General features: G+C 38.4%; 2 protein-coding genes and 1 pseudogene across 2 annotated transcripts; 1 reads left to right on the top strand and 2 right to left on the bottom strand.

Moving 5' to 3' along the window:
- Positions 1–316: 316 nt before the first annotated feature.
- LOC103960650 (pantoate--beta-alanine ligase) lies at positions 317–2,740 on the top strand. Its single transcript, XM_009373133.3, is given in 7 exon segments — positions 317–622; positions 625–844; positions 846–961; positions 964–995; positions 1,694–1,807; positions 1,934–2,065; positions 2,238–2,740. Coding segments are annotated over 7 exon segments (927 nt in total). The 5' UTR covers positions 317–426; the 3' UTR covers positions 2,355–2,740.
- On the bottom strand, positions 2,689–5,890 carry LOC103960636 (putative vesicle-associated membrane protein 726). Its single transcript, XM_009373120.3, has 5 exons — positions 5,558–5,890; positions 4,321–4,462; positions 4,106–4,226; positions 3,238–3,300; positions 2,689–3,021 (listed from the first exon to the last, which is right to left on the bottom strand). The coding sequence occupies exons 1-5, from the start codon at positions 5,745–5,747 to the stop codon at positions 2,878–2,880; spliced, it is 660 nt and encodes a 219-aa protein (XP_009371395.1). The 5' UTR covers positions 5,748–5,890; the 3' UTR covers positions 2,689–2,877.
- A 4,235-nt stretch (positions 5,891–10,125) lies between these two features.
- LOC103960701 lies at positions 10,126–18,852 on the bottom strand (annotated as a pseudogene).
- Between the last annotated feature and the right edge of the window lie 1,368 nt (positions 18,853–20,220).

The raw sequence follows: 20,220 nt of genomic DNA, 5'->3' as shown, positions 1-20,220 counted from the left end.
CACACACCTTTTTAATTTTTGACCGTCGGATCAGATGAATTGAAGAAGATCAATAGACATAAATTATCAAGGAGTGTGTGAGAAGTAAAATAGGGTGTGTGTATAGCACATCCCTTCAAACACAATCCATTATTGGATTTTTCTAATGACTGCAGCTACAACTGAACATCAATTACAAGAGACACAAACGAGAATTTGAATTAGAGTTAACAAAAATAGAATGAGATTGTCTTAGCAACAACTTGGAGGTAATTAGTCGTTTCAAAAATAAAATTTCATACTCCCCTTTAATCCAACGTTTATTTGATCGAATAGACAAAAATTGAAAGCAGTTTCTTCCTCACTTGAATTTTGCTATTTGCCTTCGCCAATTCCACCAAGCTATCTCTCTCCCTCCTTCTCGAAACACCAACATCCCAGCTTCCAATGGCGGCCGGAGAGCCACAGATCATCAGAGACAAGGACCAGATGCGGAGGTGGTCACGCGCCATGAGATCCCAAGGCAAGACCGTCGATCTAGTACCCACAATGGGCTACCTCCACGACAGACAAGTGTCCCTCATCCGAGAAGCTCGCACCCACGCCGACGTCCTCGCCGTCTCGATCTACGTGAACCCTGGTCAGTCTCCCCTTCCGAAGACCTCTCCACATACCAGTCCGATTTCCACGGCGACGTCCGGAAGCTCACCCAAATTCCCGGCGGCGTCGACGTCGTTTTTAACCCCCACAACCTCTACGACTATGGAACTAACACTGACGCAAAAGCACCAGCGAGTAATGGGGCACGTGCGAGCGACGGCGGTGAAACGGTGTCCTGCCTGGAGGAGAAGGGGGCGGGGAACGAGACGTGTGGAAAAGGGGATGTGCGGGCGGAGCAGGCCGGTGTTTTTCAGAGGGGTGGCGACGGTGGTGAGCAAGCTGTTAAACATTGTGGAGCCGGATGTTGCGGTGTTTGGGAAGAAGGTTATCAGCAATGGCGGATTATTCAGCGGATGGTAAGTTCTTGTTGGATTTTTAGAGCTTGATTTTTAATCGGTTTTGCGAATTTCCTTCAAAATGTGTGATGAAATCTCTTTTCGTGGCATTTTCGCGGCGCCATAAGCCTCTAGAAGTTCATGAATGGGAGCATGAAATTGTAAGACTTTGGAAGATTTTGTCGGAAAAGTGGTGGCCAAAACGTGATTTAGACCTCTCGTCTTGTCCCTACATTTTCAATTGCATCGAATTTTTGTCTTTGTTGTTTGCATTCTCTTTACTGTTGGAATTCGAGGACGTGTCAACTTACGTTAATTTCTTGTGCGAAATGTCACTTGTGCGGCACATGGGAGGGTAGATTTAACGGAGTTCATACAAGGAATGACAAAATGTTGGGTGTGAGAATTTGTTGTTTGAACCCGATTTTGGTCTTGATTTAATGTGCTTTGTCAATGCAAGAATGTTTGGTGTGCTCATTTTTTGAGGAAGGAAAAATAGATTGCCAATGTTGTGTTCATTGAATTGAAAATTGTTGCAGAGCATAACTTTCGGGTTTGGGTTAAAACCGGTTTCAAAAACTTTGTTTGATTTATTTCATTTGGCCATTTCAAACCTAATTGCTGCAGTAGTTTTAGACATGATGTATTCTGATGATATGATGTTAGCTACATTTGTAGGAAGCTGCTTATGGACTATCGGTCTCTTTGAATTTGTACAGGTTCGAGATCTTGATTTTTCTACGAGAGTGATAGGTTCTGAAATAGTGCGTGAAAACGACGGCCTGGCAATGAGTTCACGCAATGTGCGCCTCTCACCTGAAGAACGGGAAAAGGTTTGCTACTGCATTTAAGCCTATCTTGCTATTTGCGAATGTAGAACTTCTGAGTTCTGCGGCGTTTTTGCTCATGCAGTGTGTCTTCTGTTCAATTATTAATATGTTCTTTTTGGTGATATACAGGCACCTTCTATAAGCAAGTCATTGTCAAAAGCTAAATCTTCTGCAGAAAAGGGACAAATTAATTGTAAAGAGTTGAGAGACTTGGTCGTCGAAGCGATTTGTGAAGCCGGTGGAAGAGTCGATTAGGCTGAGGTGAGCATCGCAGAACTAACTTGTTTTACAGCGTTGGCTTTTAAGATGGAACAACAATTGCTTGATACTTGTTCAAGATAGCTTTGATTAATTTCTTCCACCTTTCTGGGAGACGAGGGACAAGTACCTTGTAAGCTATTATGTCAGGAAACTCGACGAATTTTGCCGGTAGATTGTCGACCAAGAAAGCTTGGAGTCAGTAGAAGAGATCAGACGTTCGGTTGTGTTGTGTGTTGCTGCCTGGTTCGGGAAAGACAGACTGATACACAACATGCAGATCAACAAATGAATCATTGTCTTCCGACTTCGTACTTCATGGTTCATACAACATACATTGAAGAATGTCGAAAAGGTTGGACTTGTTTTTCCGTTTGGCAAAAGCCATTTTCATACATTAATCTTAAGGGACGTTTCCCCTCATGTTTTCGATTCTCAAATGAAAGCGAAAAGCACATTTCCCTCACGTTTCATTTCCCGTGAATTTTTTCGTTTCACGTTATTTGGGCGGTTTTACGGTCCTTGCAAAGGCGATAAGATGCACATTCGACACTTTTCAACCGTTGAATACCAAATCTAGAATCAGTCACAAGTGCTACAACATAAGTTCCATGGAGCAAAAGGAATCAAGAACGATTCACACATCCGACAGAGCCTATTATAGAAAAAAATCACGAATACAAGCTATACAAACGGTCTTGCAATACAAATTATAGCAGAAAGTAGGATGTGCAACCAAGAATAAATATACGTAGACCAGAAATAAGCGCGACAAACAAACTCCATCCTGTGTCCGATAAGAGTCTACGGACACATCAGCATTTGAAGCCATTGCAAACGGATAGAACGATGATGAGAATCAAAGCGATTAAGATTCCCAAAACTATCAGCTTGATCTTCATGTTCTGCAACCACATCTTCCTCCTCATCTGGGTTCCCTGCTGCCTGAAATCTTGTGCCTGCCTCGCCAAACCAACAGTAACAGATACATAAGAAAATTAACCACACAAAATCTGAACGCTCAACCCGCAAAAAGAGAAATATAATTACACCAAACCTACAGTGATTATGGGTTTACTGATACTAATGAAAAGCCAACAAAATACGGTTCAATTTCAATATAAGTAATTGAATTGGCTATTGCAGGGTAAAACAGAATGGCATCAATCGCTGACCTGTGAGCGGAGGTTCTCTGTTTTATCAACCAGAAGTTCAATTTTCTCCCCACGATCAAGAACCTGCAATGAATATAATCAAATAATCTCGCACCACATTGATCCCAATCTCAAAATAATTATTACAATAAATTAAACCTGACATTTGTGTCGTGGTTTCTGTGTTCGTGATTTATCCAATATCTTAACGGTTTTGTAGTTAAAATGGGTAATATTACCCGACCCGAAATCAACCAATTAATATGACCCAAAACGTTAAAGAAAATATATTTTAAATCAATACATGATCAAATGAAAAACGTAAGTCAGATCAAATAATCCAACGGTAAGGATGTAATCTCACTTATGTGAAGTCAGATCCTGTGGCAATTGTTGTAGTAAGGTTTTTTAATTAATGTAGAAGTATGAAAAATGTAATACATACATATACATATATATAAACGCTCATAATGACAATCAACGGTTAAATTTAAATTTATAGTTTATGTATTTTTAAACTGGTTTGGAATTTTTTTAATCTCACTATGTGAGAAAAATACTATGGCTATTGTAGAAAGGTTTTTTAGTAGTTTAAAACCATCAAACTAACTCTTTTTATCGGGTTGAGACGGGTTACCCGCAGGTAAACCTGTTAAGAACCCGTTCTTAACAAACTCTTAACGTGCGACCCCATAACGACCCGATTAGTTAACGTGTTGACCCAAAACCCATTATTTCGTGTCATTTCGGATTAGGTTAACAGGTCGTGTAAGAAATTGACAGGTTCCAAAATTATCAGTCCCAGCTAAAAACCTCACCACAAGAATTAGATATCAAACTAAACAAAGACGATTGGTTTTCTAGATCTAAACAAATCACAAGGCCTTACCTTTTCGATATTTTCCATCATAACTCCTTTGACTTCTGAGACTTGTGCTTTCACTTTTGAAAGCTTGCTGATCTCCTCGGGATGATCCACACAGTATTGCATGTGCTCCTTCAGTTTGGACCTATATTGGCACCAAAATTTGCGAGATTAGAAGACATCATAGGAAAGGTCAACCACATTCAATTCAATAAATGGGAAAGATAAAACAACAGTACCCAAATTCCTTGTTTAGGCTATTTGCAACTGCTGTTGCAGCTTTTCCCCCACCATATCTACCGGTAAAATCCTCCTTGATTCGCTCAAGGAAGGCAATAGGAACTTGTCGACCAACAGCCTCAACTGCAACTACACAATATGCTGTAGCATCGAAGGGGTAAAGTTAGTTCAACTCTTATAGACATAAATGTATCAAAATTCAAAAGAATAAAGAGAAACAAACACGAATAAAAAAACATCCCATCATCCAACTTTGCATAATTAAAACTGAAATGTTTTTCGACTGAAAAGTAATTTTACACGGCTCTTTTCTTTAAACTTCAGAAACTCAAGGTTCTAGTGCATGCCTTCATGTAAGAGAACCGATTTTGACAGATCAATTAATAAGAGCTGTTCACAGTGGCGTATGGTGGCACTACGTTTCCAGAGGCTCCTTAAAGTGAGATCATTCCTGTTCAACTCCTTTAACCTATTCTGTTTCGGTAATGTTGAAAAACTTGGTAGAAACATACATAGCAATAAAACATTAATTCAGATTTGACATTAACGACTTCTTGCCATATTTCCTAAAGCTTAATCTAGTAATTACGAAAACTAGAAGCTAAAATATCTTACTCATTCAACTTATTTAAGCTGAGAGTTTTTTCGTTGGTTAAATCCGGTAACAAAAAACACTTCCAAAGCCATTGGAATGCACAAGTGAATAAGCTTTACGAAATCAAAGGAGACACAAAGCCATGCTCATTCGACTCGAGAAATCTAGAACTAACATAATTCGGATACAATAGTATTTACTAACTGAATCCAGAAAATTCAAAACCCAATTAAAAACTTCGATCGTGAACTTAATTTTTCCTCTCGTATCCCTATTCAACACTCATATCAATCCTTTTCACCGCACAAACTTGACTCTTTTATCATTATTCACAAACATTTTCTCACCTACCAAACAGCCTAACAAAATCCGAGAAAAACGCACAAGAAAAGAAATTACAAGTTTGAGAATCTATACGAATCTTATCCGACGGCCTCAAAGAGAAAATCTATGCCAATCGAACTAATAATAAACGATTTTCCAAAAATAGCATAGAAACCACGAAGGAAATCCAAATCGAGCAAAATCGGCACATCAAATCCACGATCAATACGCGGATCGGACCGGAAACTAAAAAAATCAATCTGAGGAGATCTGACGAGAGAGAGAGAGAGAGAGAGATAGAGAGAAAGAGGAATTACTGAAGCCATTATCGACGAGGTAGTTGAAGGTGTGGCCGTCGCAGTTGTAGGTGAACTTGTTGTTGGTGGCCGGAAGTTTCTGGAGGCACTGGGAAGCTATGCTGGTGAAGTTTCCAGTGAATTCCGTGTACTCTGCGAGGATCACCGTGCCGCGCGCCACGAAGCTGTAGATCAACGATTGCTGCCCCATGGATTCGATCCCCGAAGCCTACCCTATGAGACAGGAAGTGAAGATTCCGGTTGCGGATGAGAGAGAGGCAGCCGAGGGTTTGAGGGTTTTTTGGTTAGAGAGAGAGAGAGAACCAAAGTCGCGGTGGTTTTATCGTGATGAGAGAGAGAGACAGAGAGAGAAGAGAGAGAGAGAGCTTTGCTTAGATGAGAAGCTAGGTACGGTAGCGAGGGGGTCTTCGTTGTGAGTTTGTTAAGCTACCCTCCAACTTGACAGGAAATAACGAAAATGCCACGCAGTCTCTGAACTGCTGTCGGATTTTGAATTTTTTGGAAACATTTGAATGCTCTTTTCCTACAAAGTCAAGAAGACGCGCAGAGCCCCTCTAGAAACCAGAATTTTGAAAACTCATTCAAATCAAAGGACCTCATCCTATACGTGTTTTTCTTTTTTCTAATATTTTTTGGACTTTAATTATTATTTTCTTTTTGGATTAGAGCAAATTGAAGAACGGAGATATTCTTTGTGCACCGACGTCGCTACGATTATTCGAAAACAAGTTGTTACATTGCATATTAATATAAAACATGTTATTGATATTTTGAAAATTTTATTTTGTACTCTTCATCAGTATATTTTTATTTTTAAATATTAAAAAATTCAGAATACGAAATTAAAATTTAAAGTATCGATAACAATTTCTCTTCAAAAAATATTATTTTGAAGTTGAAATGTGTTCCACCAACCATGCTGTATTTCAATGGAAACATATGACCTAAGAACTAATTTCCTCAAGTGAAACCTGAAAGTTGCCGCCAATTATTCATTAATATCAGCACAAACCAATTTCATGACCATATTTTAATTCCCAACCCTAAATAATCCAATTAAAACTACCAGAACATGTTCCATGCATTGTTTAAAAGAAAAAACTAATGACAATGGCTTGAAAACTTTAAGTTTTAACGAAAATGACAAAAATGTGTTGTAAGTGAATAGTACCAGGATTGATTTTTTAGAGTAAAAATATGGTTTTTCGTTAAAGTGAACAATACCGAGAGCTTTTCGTTAATGCTCCTTCGTTTAATTTGGAATCTTGACAAAGTTTATAGCTTCAATAACATCCACTTAAAAAAAAAGGTAAAATTATCTTCGGATGATAATCCCAATTTTATCTGTTTATATTAGCATAATGAGAAAAACAATAATTTTTAAGTGTGTTTTATCTACATACTTTTATTTTTCATACATTTTTATTAATTATGTCATTTAATCTTCTTGATTTGTTCGATCTGACAGCTAAAAATTAAGATGAATTGTGAATTTTCGCTCTAGCATTACTAGATGGGTGGCTCGATATGTTGGAGCTCTTGTTTTCGTTTGTTTCAAGTAGATAATGTTAAAATATATTAGATAAGTGTGTATTGGTTCCTGGATCTTCAAGAATTTGGGCAAACCCTGATAAAAATGAGTAGACAAAGTTCGTCCGGTCTCTCTCGTACTTGACAAAAACATTACATTTTGCAGCTATTCAATCTGACATCTAATTGTTGCGTGACAAATCCGCCAACCAATTATAAATAGGGAAATAAAATTATATTTATCTATACATCATTGTCAAGGATTGAAATTTCCGTACGTAGTTTACTGCCATTTTTATTTTTTCGTTTTGAAATATACTATTGTTATTATTCATTTGCAAGATCATTTCTACCATCTTTCTATAAAACCGACATGTGATGGTAATTGTAGCACTGCTCTTTAAATTTTGTTTGGATAGACTTGATGAATGCTATTTCATTGCCTCAATAATCCAACACCTTCACCTTCATGGTAATGACATGCACTCATACTTCGTGGCAATGAGTTGTAAATACAAGAATTAAACGAAGTTTACTTGGTGAATTCAATAGGGGTGGGTTCGAAAAATCGAAAATCGAAAAAAACTAAACTGAAAACTGAACCGAGGTCGAAAAAAACCAAACCAAACCGATTCTAGTTGGTTCGGTTCGGTTTATGGGGTTCGAAAAATGAACCGAACTGAAGTGTTGTCAAAACGACGTTGTTTTATAATTAATTATAAATTAATGATTTTTCTTGAAACGGCGTCGTTTGTTCTTCCTCTCTTCAATCTAAATTGCGTTGCTGCGTTTGTATTGTAATCGTAATCCTAAATATCGATCCCTCTGTTAGCCTCTGCCCTCTGGACCCTCATTTCCTTCCTAGTTCCCAGACTCCACTGTTCCACGCACCCTCTCTCAACTCAATCAGTCTTTGTCTTTTTCCTTTCCAGCGACCTGTCTCACTCTCCGTTAGTCAATCTCTCACATCCCACCGATTTGCAAGTGTCGCCGTTTCACTCTTAGTCTCTCATCCCCGTTACCCGCGATCCGCGACTTCCTCTCGCTGTTTCGAGTCTCGACCCACGACTTCCTATGCAAGGTTAGTCTCATGGTAATTTCTCTCATGTTCTATAGATTTTTTTTTCAATTTCATGGGTTTTGCAAATTTTATTTTCAATGTCATGGGTTATGCAACTTTTCAATTTCATGGGTTGTGTGACTTTCTTTTATTTTTAGTGGTTTTTGTTGGTCCTATGATAGTAATGCTTACTATTGTTGTCAATTAGAAGAATCTGATTGAAATGCTGTGTTTAACTCAACCAAACATCAACGAAAAATCAAATTAATTCCTAATATGCGTATCTTCCTTTTCCCTGAGCAACTTTGATGCATTGCCGTCACCTTGTCCGTCCACGTTCAAATTAGGTCAAATTCACCTTGAGGGGCCCTGAGTACTTATATCCAATGCCAAGGACACTTTGCAATTGAGAGATTTTATATTTTTATTTTTTTATAAAAAGACGATGTATTTCATTCCAATGCCAAGCTAAACAATATAAGAAAAAAAAGGTCCTCCTCCAGAAGATCGCAGATAAACAAAAGAGGATTGCCAAACCAAGTACAATTACTCTCCGAATGAAGAGCAAACCTAGCAATTCTATGGGCTACAAAGTCGGCATCACGGCGAACATGGACAATAGAAACTTCAACGATCATTTTCATAAAGAGCTTGGCATCTTCTATGATAGGTCCAATAATCAACAAATTAGTAGAAGAATCTTTCAATGTGGAAACAATCTGAACTGAATCGCTCTCAAAAACTATATTTTGTAAACCCCTTTCGATCAAGCCAACTCTAACCACCAACACTTCGATTTGAGCAGGAGAGAACACCTCCTAGAAATTAAATGAGGCAGCCCCAATAAAGCCTCCACTAGAGTTGCGGATTACCACACCCAGAGAATTTCAGTTTAGAAACAAAATCCAACCGATTTGATGGAGAAATTTAAATTGCAGTAACAACAATAGTGCATGTGGGAAGAAATATACATAAAGTACCGTATGGTGATGAGATACACGGATCATGGATTGATTTAAACAAAATTAATTGGGCGAAAACATATGTCAAAACAATCATATTTTGTAGGTATTACAATATTGGTGTTTTATGTTGTAGTTAAAAGATACCCTAAAAACTGAACAATTGATGTGACATCGTGTCGAAGAAGTTCTGATTCACCATTAGAAGATAATATAAGAGAATAAATTTCTTCTCACTAAGCACAATACAATAGCCTTGTTCCACTTCCACCCCTTGCCCTTCGTTGCTCGCCTATTGATATAGTGCACACAAACATCAGAGATGCATCCCATAAGTCAGGAGCTAATAAAATCGCATTGGACTCGTAATTTTAAAAATAAAAAAAGCCAACAATATTATGTACGCCAAACGCTAGGGAATACTTTAGTATTGAACATGTTTATCAACGAGATTATGAATTTATTTATTCATAATATTTTTTTAAAAGTAAGAATTATAATATTTTTTAAGAAGTAAGAATTTTGTTGCCTACTCTTTGATATTATATTGCAAGAATAATACGTGTATTTCATCTCATGGTTGTGCCATTTATCCATTTATTACGAGGAGTTTTAATGAAAAGTCTGCGGTACTGTTCACTCTAACGAAAAACCATATTTTTACAGTAAAAAGTCAAACATGGTACTATTCATTTTACCCTTTATTTTGTCCTTATTGTTAAAACTCAAAGTTTTCAAACTCCTTTCATTAATTTTCCTTTTATTATGATGAGACGTGTTTTTATGATAGAAACAATTGGAATTGTTTAATTTCTCCATAATCATCATATCTATATTCCTTATGAAAAATTTATTCGAATTAGAGATGGTTAGTAATTTATATGTATCAAATAAATTTGAAGGTATCGAATGCATATAATTCATCAGATTGTTTCTTGGAAGGTAAAGGGAATAATCTATGGCACTCTGCTTTTGGCCTACAACACTATGAGGAGAATCAATCAACAAAATTAAGGTAAAAGAGGGCAGAAATCACTTTTCCATATCTTAACCATTTGATCACTTTTTACACAAGTTAATGTGGATTCTTTCTTTTGGCTCAAGACTCCCTAATGTCTTACAAATTGTCGAATTTCATCTCCGCCTTTTTGCCTTCCATAGGGACTGCTCATGCTGAATCCATTTCGGCTTCCTCGTACTTTGCCCATCTTCTTCCTGAACTTTGAAGCATTGCTGTTTAAGTTCAGATTCATCTTGGGGGGACTCAGAAAGCAAAATGAAGCTGCAACCGCCTGCACACAGTCCAATTCCAGTTAGGGTCTCTTTGCCAATTAATTCAGATGAAAAGATAAATATTAATTTCCTCTGCAACATCAATCAAGAAAGAAAAAGTTGAGTACCTGCAGATCAAGTCGGTGGACGTTAAAGATGTCCTTCATAGAGTGTGAATCATACGCTAATAGATAAGATTTATATGCTTCTTTTGCTGATTTGCGGAGATAATCGTTGCGCTGAACCATCTCCACCTGCATCAAACAGAGCAACACATAAGGTTCCTTGGAAACAGTTATTGTATGGTAGTAGATTATGATTGAACAACAGAACATTACCAGTTGCGACTGCACATTTTTCAGCATACTCTCCTTGTATTTATATTTCTTCAACGGGGACTTTTTCATCCTGAACACATAATAACATAAGCAATTGAAATGGAGAACAAGCACCAAAGCGTAGCAACCTAAATAAAAGCTGAAGGCCATAAATTCAATCAAGCTTGCTTTAAACAGACACCCTTCTGAAAAGCACGGCATTTTTTTAGATTTGGTTGCTTCCATTCGTTTCTTATTCTTGACTAACCATACCATCAAATAGCGAATAAACTGCATCTCTTCAGGAATGACGAAAAGGTATGCCTTTCCTGTTCCACCTTCTCCTCGAGCTGTTCGACCAACACGGTGGATATATTCCTGCACAAAGATATCCCTTTGTTGTGAAATCTTTTACAAATGGGTAAAACAAATGAACTCAGGAAGCCCAAGAAAATACGGAAGAAAACAAAGAACATGAACTATCGTGTTTGCTTATATGCCTATGTCCACAAGGCACAAACACAAATCTTCACAATATCGATAATGGGTACAAACAATGAAACACTCGTATATCTTTTCTTATCTTTCAAACACTTTGCCCTTCGATATTATGTCACTTTTGTTGAAAATCAATGTCAAAGTTAGGCAAGGAAAGTTAGGCAATGTTAGGTATGGTTGAATAAAAATTATTAGGTGCAATTAATGTGTTTTGTGTGGTAATAAATAATCTTAGTTTAATCATTTGGTTTGCTATAAATACCCAAGTTCTCAAGCATTGTACATCATTCAAAGAAAAACAAAGCCTAGAGCTAAAGAAGAAAAGCTTTGCTAATTAGTTTGTTTTGTGAGCTTTCTTTAAGTGTGTGCTCTATTTTCTTCTTCTTGGGATCATTAGAGTTATCTTGGATACTCTTCTTATTCAACAATTGGTATCAGAGCCAAGTCGGTCAGGGATCGTTCTTGGTAGAGCATTGGTTGTAAAGTCTCTTGGAATTCTGAGTATGCTCTGTGGTTGCAGTTTTGACTGATCTTCCACATCAGAAAAGGTTTCTTGAGATTATTGCTGGGGTTATCACAAACCTTGAGAGGGAGCTTCTTTGTGTCGAGAGTAGTGTATTACTCTGCACGGTAGTCACTCAAGCTTGTTCGGTGTAGTCAAAGTCTTGCCGATACGATGGGTGATCTTCAAGTTGTTGGAGGAATCAAGAAGCTCAACAACCAAAACTATAACACGTGGGCAACGTGTATAGAGTCTTACCTTCAAGGTCAAGACTTGTGGGAGGTTGTCGGTGGTAGTGAAGTTACACAACCGACAGTGGAAGATGCTAACGGCGTCTTGCGGAAGTGGAAAATTAAAGCAGGCAAATCAATGTTTGTTTTAAAGACCACAATTGAAGAAGAAATGTTGGAGCACATTCGGGATGCCAAAACGCCAAAGGAAGCATGGGACATTTTTGTTACACTCTTTTCGAAGAGGAACGATACAAAATTGCAACTTCTCGAGAATGAGCTGCTATCGATGGTACAACGCGACATGACGATTGCCCAGTACTTTCACAAGGTGAAGTCGATATGCCGCGAAATTTCAGAATTAGATCCAACAGCTCCTATTGGGGAAACCAGGATGAAGAGAATAATTATCCATGGTTTGAGACCCGAATATCGAGGGTTCATTGCCGCTATACAAGGATGGCCAACCCAACCATCACTTGTTGAGTTCGAGAATTTGCTTGCCGATCAAGAAGCTTTGGCAAAGCAAATGGGAGGGGTCTCGTTAAAAGGTGAGGAGGAAGCGCTCTACACCAAAAGTAAAGGCAGCTTTAAGCAGCGTGCTGGTGGTGGATCTAAAACAAATGGTGACAAGGAAAAAGGTCATCAAGGAGGAGGGAGTTCTCGCCCAGGGGGAGCTCCGAAGTATCACGGCAACCGTGGTCAGTCCCAGAATAATAAAAGATTTGAGGGCAAGTGTTACAATTGTGGAAAGAATGGCCATATGGCGAAGGATTGCTGGTTCAAAAGGCCTGCAGAAAGTAACGTCGCCAACTCAGAGAAGAAAATTGAAGATGATTGGGATGTCGTTGCATCTCTAGCCCTGGAGGAAGAATGGGATGCAGAAGCATCATCTTGTTGGTGCTCAGAAAATGAGGCGTTGCTCGACCCAAAAGATTTAGAAGATACATTGCAAGGGAAACTGGGAGACCGAGCTGCCCAAATCCAATCAAGTCCAGATGAGCCTGAAGATTTGCTTGCTGGAGACGATGTCGGGCAAGAAGTACCTAAGAGTCCTTGGCAAACAGGTGTGTACCAACAACCACAAGAAGTTAGACCTAGTGAAGTGGAAGTATCAACTCCACAAGCACAACTAAGAAGGTCAACAAGAGTACGAAAGCCAAATCCTAAATATGCCAATGCTGCCATAACTGATGGAGCACCAAAAGAACCTGAGGTGTTTGAAGAAGCATCACAGAGTTCTGAATGGATAAGAGCTATGGAAGAAGAAATCACTGCACTTAAGCAGAATCAGACTTGGGATTTGGTGCCAAAGCCAAGGGATGTGAAACCCATATTCTGCAAATGGGTGTACAAGATAAAACGTCGTCCTGATGGTTCAGTTAAAAGGTACAAGGCTCGGTTGGTGGCTCGAGGCTTCTCTCAGCAATACGGACTAGACTATGATGAAGCGTTTAGTCCAGTAGCAAAGCTTACAACCGTACGAGTCCTACTTGCACTTGCAGCTAACAAAAATTGGAATCTATACCAAATGGATGTGAAGAATGCTTTCTTGCATGGAGAGTTAGATCGGGAGATCTACATGATGCAGCGAATGGGCTTTGAAAGTAAAGTTCATCCCGAGTACGTGTGCAAGTTGAGGAAAGCACTCTACGGTCTAAAACAAGCACCAAGGGCGTGGTATGGTAAGATTGCTGAATTTCTAACACAAAGTAGTTATTCAGTAACACCTGCAGATTCCAGCTTGTTTGTCAAAGCCAATGAAGGAAAGCTAGCTATTGTGCTAGTGTATGTGGATGACTTAATCATAACCGGTGATGAAGAGTTTAGAGAATTTGGAGAAAAGCTGCAACAGAAGATGGGGGAGCATACTATCCAACCCCCATTCAAAGATAAATTTCATGCCGTGGGTTCCAATTGAGCCTAAGAAGGCTTCGTCCGGCTGCAAGACGTAAAAGAAAGCGCTACTTGGGAGGCAACCCAATGCACTGAATAAAACAAAGCTTGTTCATTAATTTTCGAGAAATTACAAATGTATCTAACAAAGAAAGAGAAAGGTGGAGCCTTCACAAGGGTTGTGTACGTGAGGCCCCACTACGTGGCAACACTCTCGGAGCAGGAGGCATCGGAGCAGGAGGCATCGGAGCAGAAGGCATCGGAGCAAGAGGCATAGGAGCGGGAGGCACCGAAGATAGATCATTCAAGGCCCCAATCCTTGGTGGAACGCTAGATGATCCAGGAAAGAGGTGCCTCTGGAAGAAAGCCGCAAACCTTTGTCGGTCATCAAGCTCATCAAGCTTCCTCTTCATGCCTGTCGAATAATTGTTGGCAAGCACGTGCAAACTTCGGTTCTCGTACTTAAGCTGTTTGTTCTCTTGTTTAAGACTCTCCACCTCCGCCATCAATGATTCAACCTGACGGGAGCGAGCAAGTAGGCGTTGGCCCATGTTTGACACAGAGCCAGCGCACTGAACACTGAGAGCCAGGGACTCTTGAACGGCCAACTCATCGGACCGTCCTGAAAGCAGCTGACTATCTTTGGCAGTGAGGAGGTTCCGAGCTACTATCGTAGCCGTTGTTGCATCCGTCATCACAGAGTCCTCATCTGTAAGAGGGCCATGAGAAGATAAGAAAGACGGGCACCATACCTTATCCTGACGCGGCGCAACAGGATCATTGCTTAGACTCAAATCTAAGCAAATGTTCGATGGGTTAGATGAGCTAGCCATTTTTCAAGAAGTTAAAAGAGAAGGGTTGGATGGAGTGAAATCTCGACGGGCCGGAGACGATTTCTGGACAATTTTCAAGTGTGCATGCTAGAGGTGATCGATCACCTCTATTAAAGGAGAGGCGTTCACCAATTCAGAAATGAAGAGACACCACTCTTCAAAACCGGAATTTCCGGCATAAAGATCGCCATCTCGTCAGACGCAATCCCGGCTTTTCAGAAAGCGTGTGTAACTTTGTCAAAAGCTCCCAGCTTTTCAGAAGACGCGTGGAAGGCGAGAAATCAGCTGCACACTTTTGCCGACAAGCGTGGGAGACAAAGCCGAAAGCTCCCGGTTTTTCAGAAAACGCGTGCCATTTTGTCAAAAGGCTCTGCAAGAAGAGATTGAGATGAGACAGGTCAAGACGAATGATCAAGTTGCGGACTTGTTCACAAAAAGTTTGAGTACAGGCAAGCTCGAAAATTTTCGCTGTCTGCTCAGCACAGTGCAAAGAATGAGAGCTGACATTGAGGGGGAGTGTTGAAAATCAATGTCAAAGTTAGGCAAGGAAAGTTAGGCAATGTTAGGTATGGTTGAATAAAAATTATTAGGTGCAATTAATGTGTTTTGTGTGGTAATAAATAATCTTAGTTTAATCATTTGGTTTGCTATAAATACCCAAGTTCTCAAGCATTGTACATCATTCAAAGAAAAACAAAGCCTAGAGCTAAAGAAGAAAAGCTTTGCTAATTAGTTTGTTTTGTGAGCTTTCTTTAAGTGTGTGCTCTATTTTCTTCTTCTTGGGATCATTAGAGTTATCTTGGATACTCTTCTTATTCAACAACTTTAACTCCTTGAGTTCCTCTCACTCCTCTCTCTGGATGGTATTCCTATTCACCATCTTAAGAGTGGAAGTATGCATTCGCTCTTTGCTTACTTATGCTTGTAAACCAGCAAAGCTCTTTAAACAGCCACAAGAAAGGCATATTAGAAAATCTAGTCCTAGAACCTGATTACCAAGTATATTAAATCGTGGTTAATTGGGAAATCAACTCCAATTGGAAATTGGATTCTTATCCTGAATTAATAATGGATAAAGAAAAATTACTCCATGCAAAAATTAATTGAAATACATTAGTAGAGAAAATTTGGGCACCTTGGGATCATCTGGAGGATCAAACTGCACAATCAAGTCCTACAAGCAAATGAAAAAAGAAGAAGAAGATTTACCGTGAACAACTGCTTGTTGCAGTATTGGTAATGTGACAGAACAGAAGCTTATTGGCATAGCATGAAGTTCAAACAAGACATAACAGTTGAAGGAAACATACCACAGCAGGAATATCCAGCCCACGAGCAGCAACATCAGTACAAAGTAAGATTCCTTTCTCTGCTTTGCAGAAGTCAAAGAAAGTTTTTGTCCTCTTCTGGTGCTTTTGCTTTCCATGGATATCAAAGCACTCCACATTAATGTATTTAAGAAGTTCAGAGTGGAATTTAACTGAGTTACAAGAAGAGAAGAAGACCATCACTTTCTTAGAACGAATGGTCTTCAGAAAAGTATATAATCTTGTTACAAGAAGAGAATTAATCTCTTATCGCTGGGCACAATAACATAGCCTTGTTTTAGCCCTTCATTAGTGACCTACAGTGCACATAATCTTGTTAGACTTTAAAGATTTAGAGCTATATCAAAATAAACAAAGAATGTATTAAATACATATAAGTAGATTTAAATGCATGACAGATATTAACACAAGTAAATTACTAAAAGAATACATGAAACCATCTGGATTCCTACCTTAGTCCTCCCTTCATCCACATCAATCAAAAAAGGATCTTTCAGTGACAATCTAGCAAGATCTTCAACCTACAGGTTTAACAAGAAAAGTATTATCAGAACAAAGCAATTCATGTAGCATATGGGCGCACACACATGAGTAAACTCAGTGCAAGAAAAATAACTGAACAATGGTCGATGTGCAGCCTATTAATTCGTGCTAAAATAGATAAACACAATGCAGAAAGCAAAAGATTGACTATTATAAGATAAGGACATGAATATAATGCACAAACCTTCTTGGTTTGGGTTGCTGAAAATAAAGCTGTCTGCCTTTCCTGCACATTCAATAGCTACTTAATAAGTCAAGGAAATAACCATGTAAAATCCATTTTGAATTGCAACTAAAACAACAAAAATAACGCATCGAAGCTGAATGCTGAATATAATCATACACACTTCACTACATTCTTATCTCTATCTAACAAAAGAAAATAAGAATATGTTGCAAGCTGGATGCATCTATTGTTCAGTGTTGAGTATTTGTAATGCTAGTTAGAATGCCGAATCGTATAGTGTACCTGGGGTAGACGTTTGATAATCTGTCGCATTTCTTCTTCAAAATTATCTTCCAAAATCCTGTCGGTTTCATCAATGACAAGGCACTGCAAGTCCAATAGAACAATGAAACCAGGGATGGTCAATTGTTATGATGTCGGGATGCAAACTTACATCTCAATAAAATATGTTTAGTCCAACCAGACCAAGAGGCTAAATTTTATATCTATCATAACAACCAAAATTGAGAAAAGGGTCGGAAACTACTAACAAGTTTTCAGTAAAGGGATTATTAACCGCTGCACAATATTAGAGAGTTAAGGAAATAGTGCGTAGAATCATCTTTCAATGAGAAATCCATCGGTAGAAATTAGCCCCACTTTACAAAATAACCAGATACAAATACTTTTGATAGACTACAACAATATTTCCATAGAAGAGATGTGAGGAACCTTCAAGTTCTTATATAGAAATCCCTTGGTATTCTGGAGATGGTCAACAAGTCGGCCAGGGGTTGCAACCAATAGATTTACTCCTTTTACAAGAATTTCTGCTTCTCTTCTCCGATTTGCACCACCAATAACCAAGTCGACAGTCTGTGAGTGATACTTGAGGAGGTGCTCTGCCACAGCGTGGGTCTGAATTATTGAGATGAAAATATTCGGGAAGAATCAAGATGATTTATCGTAAAACTCATAATGCGACAGCACATCGACTAATAAAGCACAATTTCTTTGGTTTTGTGAAGCATAAAATTTTACATAAACATTTCCGTTTTCGGACTTCTTTCTAAGAAGTGAATTTCTTAAATTATTGAGCATGTTAACTTTCATATCATGCAAATATGAATACCAAGCCATATTTCAGCCCGCCAATTTTACAAAACTGCTCTGCAGAATGGCATTATCAGTCAAATACAGGCAGGCCTTTATGTTCAACCTAGATATGTAACAGGCATAAAAAAAATGATCTTCAATTGGAGCCAGTGAAATAAGACCGACCCCTGTAACATATCAAACCAATAACAAAGAAAGAATGTTCCGGGGTTTGTTTCACCTGAATCGCAAGTTCCCGTGTAGGGCAAATGACAACAACAGCGGTTCCATTACGAGGAGTAAACTTTGTGTGATATAGCAACTCCACAGCTGGTACTAGAAAAGCAAAAGTTTTCTCAGATCCTGTCCTTGCAGCTCCCAGTATATCTTTTCCGATCAATAGTGGTGGGATTGTTCTGGCTTGAATCTGCAGCAGTTGAATTTACTTGTAAATTGCGTTAAGCCAATTTCGCCCGAAAAATATACGCTAAGTTACACAAATTCTACCCCAAAAAAGCCTTGATATTAGAAGCATGGCAATGTCAATCCATGAATGAATAAGGAGCTAATAAAATCATTGAATTCGACCCCGGAATTTAACTTTTTACCTGAGTCATGTGCTGAAATTTCATATCTTGAACGGCCTTAAAAGTGTTGGAAGACAAATTCAGTGATCCAAAAGACTCTGTGGTCATAATCCCAGACCCTCCACCTCTCTTAACCTTCGTCTTCTTCTCCTCCTTCGCTGCTTCTACGCCTTCATTTTCCTCTTTTCCCGCTGTTTCATCTACCTTCATTCTCTTCGTCTTCTCATCTTCTCCCTTGTCTTCTTCTTCTTGGTCCTCCTTACGGTTTTGAGGCTCTGATTCTTCAATCGTACCAGTCGATTCCGACAGTTTATTCGCTCTCTTTCTCTTCCGGTTGGTCCTCCGAGCAAGCATTGCGCCTTCCATGGCCCTGGTTCTATAGAATTTGGCAATTTAGTGTTTCCGGTCTGGATTGTACGAGCAAGCGGAGGTTTAGCCGTTTAGGGTTTTGACTACCGTCCACGGGGAAGTCTTGGGTTTTGACTATGATTGAGTGAGGGCCAAGCCAACTAAATTAAATTAGAGAGGTGATTTTTAAAAAGGAAAACTAAAAGTTCAAAAAAAACTTTAGTTTTAATAAAAAATAAATAAATAAAGGTGTAGTGAATAGTATTAGGAAAATGTAAAAATGTGTGTTTTTTCTTTAAAAGTAAACAGTACCGGAAGTGTTTTGTTAAAATTCCATTTTTTAAAATCTTATTCTTTAATTCTCGTCATCAGAATAAATAAATTAAACGAAAATAACCGTGTATAAGAAAAACGATGGGAGAGGTTTAAAAACGTGTTGAATTGTAATTTTTCTTTCATACAACCGAGCATTAAATGCAAGCAAATGATGAGACAGTCAAATTTGATAATCAATCGTCTCATAACAAATTCCATCATGCTCTTATTAACATAGAGAATTGTCATTAGCACTCCAAAATTCTCATTTGGCACTCCACATTTTCTATAATTAGAAAGAAAAATACACTTGTAAGGAGTGTAGAATAAGATTTTTGGAATACTAGTAACAGTTCCCTTAACATATTATAATATTTGTTACCTGCTCATAAGAAAAATGATTGAAGATGAATAGATTGGTTTGGTTCAGCTATGCTACTAAAATTATATGTAACCTCAAGTAATCAAAATTCTGCCTCTCTGTTTAACTCCCCTTCAGACAATTGGATTTGTTAGTAAGTCATTTAGAATCAACATATGATTTTCTCTAAATTCCTTACATCTTGGTGTAAATATAACGTTGTATTCAAAAAACGTATAGCCTGCAAAAGGAAATCATAGTTTTTCAAAAGTTAGGTTTGGTTTATTTCCAAAGATATTAGAGTGTCGAAAGAAACTGAAAAGTGAAATATAGGTGGCAAGAGAAATTGGATTGTCCATAGAGTAATAGAATCACTTATCTTATCACGTTATTGAGTAGAATGTCAAATGATATCAGTTGATTATATGCCTACACTTCTCCAAAACACAATGAGAATTCTACAAGGAATAAGTTTTCTAAGTGGATTTGTCCGTGTGATACAGAACAACGGTCAAGGTGACAAATTATGCTATGTTACAACCAAATTGGCAAAACCTAACTTTCAATCTCTATTCGCGCACTTAGAAACTATTGATTTACACATCTTTTGAATCAAAAAGTGTGAAAGTACGACTGACCGTATCAAAACCCTCATAACAAATACTGTAACACAAAAAATGCTACAAACAGATGAGCTTGAGCTTGTAGTGTTGTCAAATGAAATCACCATGAAGTTCAAGATCTTAAGTTTTGATAGCAAGATGTGTGGGACAAGATGCACAAATTTAGCGTAGACTGCACTTGTTTATATGGATCACGC

Source organism: the organism of the source record quoted next, unplaced genomic scaffold (assembly GCF_019419815.1).
Source record: "Pyrus x bretschneideri cultivar Hongxiangsu unplaced genomic scaffold, Pyrus_bretschneideri_v1 Contig10, whole genome shotgun sequence".
In the NCBI taxonomy this organism is placed as follows: Eukaryota; Viridiplantae; Streptophyta; class Magnoliopsida; order Rosales; family Rosaceae; genus Pyrus; species Pyrus x bretschneideri.
Note: the sequence above shows the minus strand (reverse complement) of the source record. Positions and strands in the feature narration are given on the sequence as shown.